Here is a 10,910-nt window from a genome sequence, read left to right on the forward strand (position 1 = left end):
TTTTGAGGTCAGCCCAAATTGTTGCCTGTCCCCATTTCAACCCCACTTTTTATCAAGTTTTCACTACACCACCAACACAATATAAAATAAGAAAAATGGTCTCTTATTTTTATAGTAAGTTCAAATAGGTCCCTTAAATATTTCTTGAGCAATTTTTGTAAGTGAACACTAATTAAATTTACGGAAAAGGGCCAAAATTACCCCTAAACTTTGGGAAATAGTTCATCCATACCCTTCGTTATACTTTAGGGCCAATTATACCCTTACCGTTATCTTGGGTCAATTATATCCTTATATCTAACATTTACCACGTGATCATCATCATCCCCCTTTAAAATTATTTTCCCTCAAATAATTTTTTATCCACTAAAATAACCAACCCGAGTCGACCCATTTTTTTTTCCAGCCAAAAGTGATACGGACCAACCCATTACCCTTGGTCGGAAAAAAAAAAAATCGAGTCCGTTGGGTTATTTAGTGGTAAAAAATTATTCGGGGGAAAATAATTTTGAAGGGTCGATGATGCCACATGGCAATTTTACCGTTAGACATAAGGCAGTATAATTGACCCCATAGTATAACGGTAAGGGTATAATTGGCCCTAAAGTATAACGAAGGGTATAGATGAACTATTTCCCAAAGTTCAAGGGTAATTTTGGCCCTTTTTCGTTAAATTTAATTAGAACTGTAAAAAGAATCTTAATCATAAACACTAGAAATTTCTGTTAAATTCTCAAAAATCACAACATAAAAAACTGCACCAAACACAAAAAAAAACCCCAAAAATTAACAGAAATTGAACTTAAAAAGTTAAACTAGATTCGAGAAATAGCCAAAAGAAAAAGATAAACTGCAAAAATTGTAACTCCAAATGTTAGTTTTCATTAAATATTTTTTTATATTTATATTGAGTACCTTCTTGAGCCGTGAGTCTATCGGAAACCGTCTCCGTTACTTCACAAGATAGGGTAAGGTGTGCGTACACTCTACCCTACCCTACCCAGACCCCGTCTGGTGGTATTATACTGGGTATGTTAGTGTATATTTATTTTTATAGTTTTAATTAAACTTAACAATCAGAGTTTAATAAATATCTGACGAGGACTCCAGTGATACTTAAGAGACTATTATGAATTTAACACAAAAAGTAAGGGACCATTTTAGTCATTTTCACTATAATAACTATATACCTACATTTCAGCACATTGGGTGTTAAAGAATTTATTTATTGCCAAAAAAAAAAAAAATTAAAGAAAAAAAAAAGAGAGATTCTTGGCAGATCATTGTTCTTCTTGGTATTTGTGAATCAACAAAATAATGTCATTTACTTGAACCCCATTTTGGGAACTTGAGGCTCTCAACTTTCCAAATTAGTTGCAAAAAAAATTTCCCATTTGAGAGTCTCATTTTTTCAAGATTATTTTTTAGGCAAAATTTTGATTTGGGTATTTGCTAATCAAGGCTATTTTTTGATTCTTGATGATCAAAAAGAAAGTGTTTTGGTGAACCCCATCAAGTAATTTGAGGTTATTTATCTATCCATTGGGTTATTTCTGCAAATTTTGTGATCTGGTGAAAATTTTCTTTCTTGGGTATTTTCCTGGAAAATATTTAACCCAAATTTTGGAGATATCTGTTATTTTTTATAGGGAAATTTGGTGGGGGTATTGAGGAATCTTGAATAATTGGTGAATTTGTGGTTAAAAGTTAAAGACTTGACTGTTGTTTAAGTGATCAAAGATTTGATTTTTATGATTTTTCTTGGGAAAATTTGGACTTTTTGTAAGGTGGGGGTATTTGGGATTCTTGAATAATTGGAGAATTTGTGACATTTCCAATTAACAAAAAAGGTTAAAAGTTAAAGACTTGATTTTTATGGTGTTAAATGATCAAAGAATTGATTTTTAAGATTTTTCTTGGGAAAATTTGGAGTTTTTGTAAGGTGGGGTATTTGGGATTCTTGAATAATTGGAAAATTTGTTACATTTCCAATTAACAAAAAAAGTTAAAAGTTAAAGACTTGATTTTTATGGTGTTAAGTGATTAAAGATTTGTTTTATGGTTTCTTCCAGCTCAGGTATTTGACAAGGTCCTTTCCCCTTTAATTTTTATAGATATTGGTCACCATCAAGAATAGTACATATCATATTTTGTGTTATGGAAAAAAAATTGTTTGATTGGTTGATTCATTGATTAATCAAGTCAGAAAACATATTGGTTTGAGAGGATCTTCATTGGATTTGTTAAGACAAATTGACTTTGAAACTATGTGTAAGGAAAGTTTAGTTGTGGGATTGTTATTAGTTTGTTAGAAAGGAAGGAATTTCTGTCAATATTATGCCAGAAAGATATCCGAAAACTATGAGATTTTTGAGCCTTGTGGGGAATTCATTTGGTTGTTCTGCATCCGGTGAGCGATTAGTTTCTGCTGCTAGAGATGGAGATATTCAGGAAGCGAAAGCTTTACTGGATTATAATCCGCGTTTAGTGAGGTATTCGACATTTGGTGTTCGAAATTCACCTCTACATTACTCTGCTGCCCAAGGACATCATGAGGTAACCTTAGAGTTTGTTGTTTATTTGCAATGGATATCATGAATTTTGTTTGAACTTGATAGTGACATACAATCAAGCCTCTCTATAACAACTATGTTTTCTGTGGGACCGATATTTCATGTTATGTTATATTGTATGTTCTCTATAACAACAGTTCGCTATAGAAGTTAAAAATTATCGGAACAAACGATGCTATTAGATAGAGGTTTGACTATAGTTTAAGTCAGCACGTAGTAAATTTTGTGTGCAATCAGTCATTTTAGTTTTTATTGTCCTATCAGATTGTTACTCTCCTGCTTGAGTCTGGAGTTGACATCAATCTCAGAAACTACCGGGGTCAGGTAGATCTTTTGTTCTCTCTCTCTAATACGGTTCCATATCGTATACTCCCTCCGTCTCAATTTATGTGAAGGTGTTTGACTGGGCACGAAATTTAAGAGAAAAATGAAGACTTTTTAAAATTTGTGGTCTAAAATAAGCCATAAATTTTTTTGTGGCTGTAAATCATTTCACTGAGGGTAAAATGGGAAGTTTGAAGTTAAGTTGTTACTAAATATGGAAAGACGTCACATAAATTGGGACAGAGAAAGTACTTAATTCTTGTTGATTGATTGAAACTAGTATTTTGTCTTATGGTTAACAGACGGCTTTGATGCAAGCATGCCAATATGGTCACTGGGAAGTTGTTCAGACGCTCATTCTTTTCAAAGCCAATGTAAGACAGTTTATTATTGCTGTATAATCGCTTTGTTTATCTAGAAGTATTTAAAGTGTTCTTTCCTTATGAAATTTAGTGGGACTGTGTCAAGATTGATCACAAGCTTACAGTTGTATTATATTTTAGATTCATAGGGCTGATTATCTTAATGGAGGTACAGCACTTCATTTAGCTGCTCTGAACGGACATTCTCGATGTATACGGCTTCTCCTTGCTGATTATATACCAAGCATCCCTAATTTCTGTAATGTCATGAGAAAGAGATCGAGAAACGAAGCCTCTATCCAAGAATTTGACGACTTGTAAAATCTCTTTTTCAAGCTATGCATTTGATTTTTCTTGATCTCATACTTCTATCCAGTGGTATGAACGTGAAGTTCTTTGTGTGCTTGATCTAGTGCACTGCATGAGGTGATCAATAGAGCTGCTGATGGTGGAATTACCGCCCTTCATATGGCAGCGCTTAATGGCCATGTTGAAAGCTTGCAGCTACTCTTGGACTTGGGGGCTTCGGTCACCAAGGTTACCGTGGAAGATGGGACTACAATTGATTTGATAGGTGAGAAAACTTTCCAAGTTGTGCCTAGCTCTTGTCTCATATTGATCTCTTGAACACTCTACCCCCCACAAAAAAAAAAAAAAAAAAATCATCAGAAGAAGTAAAAATGATTGTTGTGGCTGAGGTGCGTGCAAGCTAGCCTGGAGACCACAGTTATAAAAGGAGGAGGATAATTGCTAAACTGTTTCTTATTATGTGTTCCATCAATTCGTAAATGCCTATCTTCCATCTTTCTCATATCATGTTGAGACTTATTACTCCCTCCAGTCCCAATTTATGTGATGGTGTTTGACTGAGCATGGAGTTTAAGAATGAAAGGAAGACTTTTGAAACTTGTGGTCTAAAATAAGTCATAGATATTTGTGTGGCTATAAATCATCTCATTAAGGGTAAAATGAGTAGTTTAAAGTTGAATTGTTACTGAATATAGAAAGGTATCATTCTTTTTTTGGGCTGACTAAAAAGGAAAGGGTGTCACATAGATCGGGACAGAGGGAGTATACCATATTGATCTCTTGAATAAGGATAGTTGTTAAACTGCTTCTTATTATGTGTTCCTTCAATTCTTAAATGCCAATCTGCCATCTTTCTCATTTCATGTTGTAACTTATTATATTAGTAATTCATACTGAGCGAAACGGTGAGATTGTCTGTTCGACTGATGTTATTAATGCGTTTTTTGTGGTTCTTTATGAGAAGATTGCCTTAAAAGTCACACATTTACTGATCATGCAACAGATTTCAGTCTCCATTTTGGAAGATCTGAAATAAATATAACTTGTAATAGGCTATGTCAATTCTCGGGTTAAAAATGAAATATTGGAATTCTTGGGTGTGCTTTGGAAAAAAAAAAAAAGAAGCATAATTAGAAATATACTACAACTATGCCTCAGTTAGGTCGACTGAATGAATCCACAGTGGTCTTGTTTCTCCATTTAGAGCAGAATTAGAGGTAACAATCATCATTACAGTTTTTTACTGGAAGGGTAAAACATGTTTCCATTTCCAAAAGCATATACAAACTCAGCCAGCTTGATAAAATATGTGAATATCCAGAACCGGATGTGTCAAGTCTTGGAGTTTTGATGATGTGGATCAATTCCCTTCTGGGCATTTCCTTGCAAATTTTGTGCTAATCATTTGGCGCTTTAGCTATTGTAATTCATGCGTAATGTACTTTGTAGTTGAGGAAGATAATGTCTACTGTAATTGAGAGAGAGAGACACCTTAGCTCATTTGGTACATGTGTTACGCGATATCTTTCAAACCGAAGTACTAAAAGACATAGATATGAGATAACATGAATTTGTTGCATCCAAGAGCGTGCCCTAGTGGTCAATGAAAGTGGCTGCAAATCTTGGAGACCAGGGTTCAAATCCCCAGAGTCAAAAAACACTAGGTGTTTCTTCCCATCTGTCTAAGCCTTGGTGGGCAGAGTTTTCTGGTATTTGTGCTGGTGGGAGGTAGTAGGTATCCGGTGAAATAGCCGAGGTGAGCACAAGTTGGCCCAGACACCACCGTTATATATATATAAAGAGATAACAGAATCTGCACCCATTTTGTCTTGGTATTAACAATGATTTCATGAACTTTATGTGTGCATCTACAATGTCAAGTTGTATTCCCTTTTTTCCCCGGATGCCTATCTGAGGTACTGCCGTTCAGGTTGTCTGAATAAGCGTCTGAAATGACTCAGACTTTCTCAACTCTTTTGTTATCTTCTGGATTTGTTCTACTTGTGTTACCTACTTTGTGATAATTTACTTGGACAAGATTCTACTGATTTTCATTTTTCTGTCTTCTTGGCTGGTATTGTGTACACTACACCCTATTCCTGTACATATCATGTCTTGTACTATGTAAAAAGAATCATATACTACACAACAGACTAGAAGCTATCATTTAGTTTAAGGTCGGACAATATCTCATCAATGCGACTGTATTATATATATTTTTTAATGTAGGAGAAAAAAGTTTCCAAAAATAACAGTCATCATTTCAGATATGTGGTAGATTAGATTTCGGTTCCTCATCTGTTTACCATCAGTTCGAGAAGTCCTTGATATGTGGCGCCTACAATTTAGAGGCTTCTTGCTATGAATCAAGTAGCAGAATTCAATATCATCTTTTTTATTTCTTTCTAAAAGGTAAATTTTTTACCTTGCAGGTGCAGGAAGTACACCACTTCATTATGCTGCATGTGGCGGGAATGCTCAGTGTTGTCAGGTATGTTCCTCTTCTTTTTTCCTTTTCTTTTCGATTTTTCTGGTATAATTGGTGCTAATTCTGAAGTTGCATTTTCTATCCAACTTTCAGCTTTTAATCGCCAGAGGTGCCAGTCTCAATGCAGAAAATGCAAATGGGTATGATATCTTTACATGATTTAACACCTTCGAAATGATTTAATGCATTTCCAGATACTACTCCTTCCGTCCCATTTATGTGGCACTTTCGAATTTCGAGGGTCAAACGTGGTTTTCTTTGACTGCCATTTTTCATACGCCTTTTACATATTTTGAACTGTCAATTATTGTGACTTATGGTACTTTTTGCGTAGTTTCCAAATATATGTAGATTTAATTAAAAAAACTTAAAGATTCCATGTTCGAATTTACAGTCAAGATTTAAAAGTTTGACTCTCAAAATTCGAACTGTGCCGCAGAAATTGGGACGGGTGGAGAAATAATAATAAATTACTTTTCTTCCATAACCGAAGGACACTATAGAAATATCTTACTTCAACTTTAGCGAGTCCATTACTGTCTTGCTACTATTCGACTCGTCATCAAGCAACTACTAGATTCCTATTGTATTTATGTTAATTTGAAGTTTGAGGTTTAGTGTCAGCCTGATTTGGTTATCTTTCACATGCTGTATAGTTTTGCAGAAATAGAATTTGGAATAGAGTAGAGTAAGACCATGTACCACTCACTTTTTTTTTTTCCATCCCATAATGTTATCACAACTGGATGAGATTTTTTACTGTTTGATGATATACAAGTAGTCAAGTAGATACAGCTTGTGGCTATGAATTCTCCAAAGTACTGAAATTATTATTAAATGAACCTTTTCTACTATGACTGAAGGATACAATATAAATATCTTAGGCTAACCTTAACTGGACCATTTATGTGGATGCTGCTTTTGGACTTCTCATTAATCGGCTAAAAGATTCCTGTTGCATTTATGTTGTTTTGGATTTTGAAAAGTTTTACTGGTATAGTGTCAGCTTGACTTGGTTATCCTTCGCATCCATTTAGTTTTGCAGAAACAGAATTTGGAATAGGCTAAACTGAGACACTGTAGAACATATCTTTATTAGGAGAGAGATGAACGGAAATGACGGTTTTAACTGAGTTCAATGGATATGGTTATGGTACCAGAAAAAAGAAGATAAGAGGGCCATTAGCGAAATGGCGGGGTAAATCCTTAAGATGACTTGTAAGAAAATTAGGAACATGGAAAGGAGAGAACATAAATAAATAAATAAATATATATATAAAGAGTGGTAAAGACCTGAACCTTGGTGAGTGTTAAAGATGATTCTCAACAAGTTTGGCAGAAGATAATGAGATCAAAGAGAAGTAGACATAGCTATTTTCATCAATTGCTTAACAGATCTCATGAGGATAACTTTACGAATCTTCATTGGTGATATATTGACACATTAGCTACACTTGTAGGATTAGGTTTATTAAAGTAAATGATGCCATGAAATATATCAGGGTTACAAAAGCATGTAGTACAGATGGTATCCTTATAGAGGTTTGAAAGCATATAGTTCAGACGATATCCTTATAGAGGTTTTCCACTTATTTGGCATTTCTTCACTCTTAAATATGACATTGAATAGCTTGGTTAGCTATACTATAACTCTCCAAGGCTAATGTATCTCAAAGGCACTTTCTTTTTCTTTTTGTTTCAGAAAAAAAGAAAGTGCCTTGGAGAGTTAGAGTAGTATAGAAAACCATGCTATTCCACGTCATATTTAAAAATTGAAGAGATGACAAATAAGAATTTAAGGTTAGGCTGCAGTAAAATCTTGATCACCATGCAGACGCTAACATGTTGATGAAGACCTCTTCCTAAAAATTGATACAAACTAATAAAGCCATTGAAATGTTCCTCCACTTCAGTCGAGATGTCTTCTCTTCCAGAATAGAGAGAGAGAAAAAGGAAAAGACTGTATTCTTGATGGAGAGCTTATGAAATGCAATCTTGTTTTTGTTTTCCGAGAAGGTAAGAAAGAGATCACATTTAAATCTTGTTTAAAGTAATAAATATGGTTTATTCAAATATAGGAACTCTGCTAGTAGTCTCTCATGCCTTAGATAAGTTTCCTAACTTGCATATTTTCTTTTACATGCTTTAAGGTGGACCCCGTTGATGGTTGCTCAATCATGGCATAGAGAAGGGCTGGAGGAGATTTTAAGTGCTCGTCCAGAAAGGCAACCACGTCCTCTTCCTTCACCATTCTTATGCCTCCCTCTTATGAGTATAGTGAAGATTGCTAGGTGAGTCGGCTTCAGCAATATTCGTTGCACTCGCTGATGTACATTCATCAATTTGTCATGATAATGAGGCATTTCATCTTATTTTATGTTCTCTGTTATTTCTTTGTCTGTCAATTTGTGATTCAACACTGTTGCTGCAGTGCTACAGCGACAGCCTGGCATGCAACGGAATTAAATGCTTTAATTTTTTCCCTGTTTGGACATAGAAATATGCTATTTGAATAAAAGGATTAATTGAGAAAAAGTTGAAAAAGGATATTTGGAAGTTGAAGGTGTGTTTGGACATGCATTTAGCTTGAAAAAAGTAGAAGTTTTGTGAGTGGAAAAAATTTCACTTGAAAAACTGGTCAAAACCACTTTTTCAAATTTGAAACTCATCTTCCAAAAAAAAAATCAAAAAATCAGTCTAATGTATAACCAAACACCGTTTTGAATTTTTTTTCTTGGAAAAAAGGAAAAAAATTCATATCCAAATGGGTCTTTCTCTCTCCGTTGATAAGTTAGATTTTTCATGTCGCTCATTATACATCTGGATAGCTCTTTATTACGACGCATTTCCAATTTCTGGCACAGATATGAGATAACATTAATAATTGAGTCAACTTGTGTGATTTACCCTTGTGCGTGTACCAGTGTCTGATCTTCTTGATAAAATGGTGAAAGATCACTATTTGCAGTTTTCTGTTTTCTTATTATTTTTAATGGAATATCGTCTCTTTGAGTTCTCTGTTTGCAAGTTACGTACTGATAAGGCTCGGGGATGAGAATTCTGAAAATAACTTTTTGTCATTTCCTGCAGAGAATGTGGATGGAGAACAATTGATTCACCATCAACTTGTTTAGACCCTTGTGTTGTTTGTCTGGAAAGAAAGTGTACAGTTGCTGCAGAAGGTATGTCTTGCTGAAACTGCTCGAAAATATGTAGATCGTAAACATGAAATAGTTGATAATTTATTGAATCAAATCTCTTACTAGAAAGATTTATATAGTACTCCCTCCGTCCCAATTTATGTGAAGGTGTTGGACTGGGCACGGAGTTTAAGAAATAAAGGAAGACTTGTGAAATTTGTGGTCCAAAATAAGCTATAAGTATTTGTGTGGCTATAAATCATCTCATTAATAAGTTCCATAAGTGACACTCCACGCTAATTGTCTCCACCTACCCCACTCTCATCCCGCCCTGCCCCCGTCCCCACACCCTCCAGCCCTAGACCCCCTTTACGCCCGACCCCACACTCCCCCACCCCAAACTTTCATCCCCTCCACCCCCACCCACCCCACCTCCATCTCCATAGTGTTTGCCTAAATTAAATTCTCTTGGGACAATATTTTCTGTTTACTTACCAAATACCAAAAAATAAGTTAAAACCCACTTATTTTCTAACAAAACATTTTCCTTCATACCAAACACCTCCTTTATCTTATGGTTTTTTCTATCTATGGAAGCTTATGTAATGAAATAGCTTTTCTTGTTGTTAGCATTGTACCTAATGCTTGCCATGCTGTACAGGTTGTTTTCACGAGTTCTGCACGCGCTGTGCATTGTACCTTTGCTCCACAAGTAGCACCTCAACCGTGGCCCACGGCCCTCCAGGCTCGATTCCTTGCCCTTTATGCCGACATGGCATCGTTTCATTCGTTAAGCTCGCAGACACAACGCCGATCATCAAAGAAGCAGCTCGGACAAGTCTATCTTTACCATTTTGTTCATGTACAGCCGACGGACAAGAACCAACTGCCTTAGAAATGCCTTTTTGCAAGCCTGATTTATATTGCTCGGGCCGACTCTCCTCCCCGCTTGGCTCTTCCTTCCGCTCATTAAGCTGCCAAAAGTTCCCGGCGTTGAAATTCAGCCCAGGCCTTTGTATGGGAAGCCCGGACACAAGCCCATCTTTAGCTCCAAGAACCGGTGAACGTGAACATCTGACTCGATGTTCACGATCGAGCTTTAGGCGATCAACATCGAACGTCGAAGCTAGAAGATGGTTGTGTTCCTTCAGCCAATCTGTAGAAACTGGAATCTGAACTATTTGTTTCAACCTTAAATTTGCAGATAAATCCCACAGGTTTTCAATCTTTCTTTTGTTCTTTCCTTCTTTTTTTGGTTCGAAAGACCTATTGTTTGTATACCACTTGAGTCTTGTCCACTAAATGTAATTGAAATATTTCATCTATATGAAGTTTGGCTTGTAAATAATAAGTAACAATATGTTATATAAGTGAAATGGAAAAGAATCCTGGGCTGGTATTTATTGAAGTTCTCTATTCTGTGCCTCTATCTGTCTAACCTATTTATATTTTCTTTCCATTTCGTTTGAGTTTTTTAGCTCGTATTTATTCTGCTTTTATTGAATTTTTGTTTTGATTAACAATGTTGTTTTCTAGATAAGTGTGTTTCATTAAGATGTGCGAGTTTTTTTTGTTCGTTTAATCATCTGGTACTCAGAATTCACTAGCTTGATTAATCTGGATTAGCGCCGTATAAAGCTCACTATGGGAAGGTTAGGTTTTAACGGGACTTTTGCACATATAGGCTGACCTGAGGTTACTATTTATATTTTGT

At 35.5% G+C, this 10,910-nt stretch overlaps 1 protein-coding gene across 3 annotated transcripts; it reads left to right on the forward strand.

Moving 5' to 3' along the window:
* The first annotated feature begins 1,226 nt into the window (after positions 1 to 1,226).
* Positions 1,227 to 10,621, forward strand: LOC132041518 (probable E3 ubiquitin-protein ligase XBOS32). 3 transcript variants are annotated; one of them, XM_059432231.1, is made up of 12 exons: positions 1,227 to 1,699; positions 1,851 to 1,878; positions 1,910 to 2,556; positions 2,838 to 2,897; positions 3,200 to 3,271; positions 3,401 to 3,576; positions 3,673 to 3,833; positions 6,001 to 6,059; positions 6,150 to 6,196; positions 8,207 to 8,347; positions 9,147 to 9,238; positions 9,858 to 10,621. In XM_059432231.1, the coding sequence occupies exons 3-12, from the start codon at positions 2,338 to 2,340 to the stop codon at positions 10,370 to 10,372; spliced, it is 1,542 nt and encodes a 513-aa protein (XP_059288214.1). In that variant the 5' UTR covers positions 1,227 to 1,699; positions 1,851 to 1,878; positions 1,910 to 2,337; the 3' UTR covers positions 10,373 to 10,621. The 3 variants fall into 3 exon arrangements, with proteins under 3 accessions (XP_059288214.1, XP_059288213.1, XP_059288212.1); XM_059432230.1 differs by having other exon boundaries at positions 1,851 to 2,556; XM_059432229.1 differs by having other exon boundaries at positions 1,227 to 2,556.
* Positions 10,622 to 10,910: the final 289 nt, after the last annotated feature.

Source organism: Lycium ferocissimum, unplaced genomic scaffold, assembly GCF_029784015.1.
Source record: "Lycium ferocissimum isolate CSIRO_LF1 unplaced genomic scaffold, AGI_CSIRO_Lferr_CH_V1 ctg105, whole genome shotgun sequence".
Lineage (NCBI taxonomy): Eukaryota > Viridiplantae > Streptophyta > Magnoliopsida > Solanales > Solanaceae > Lycium > Lycium ferocissimum.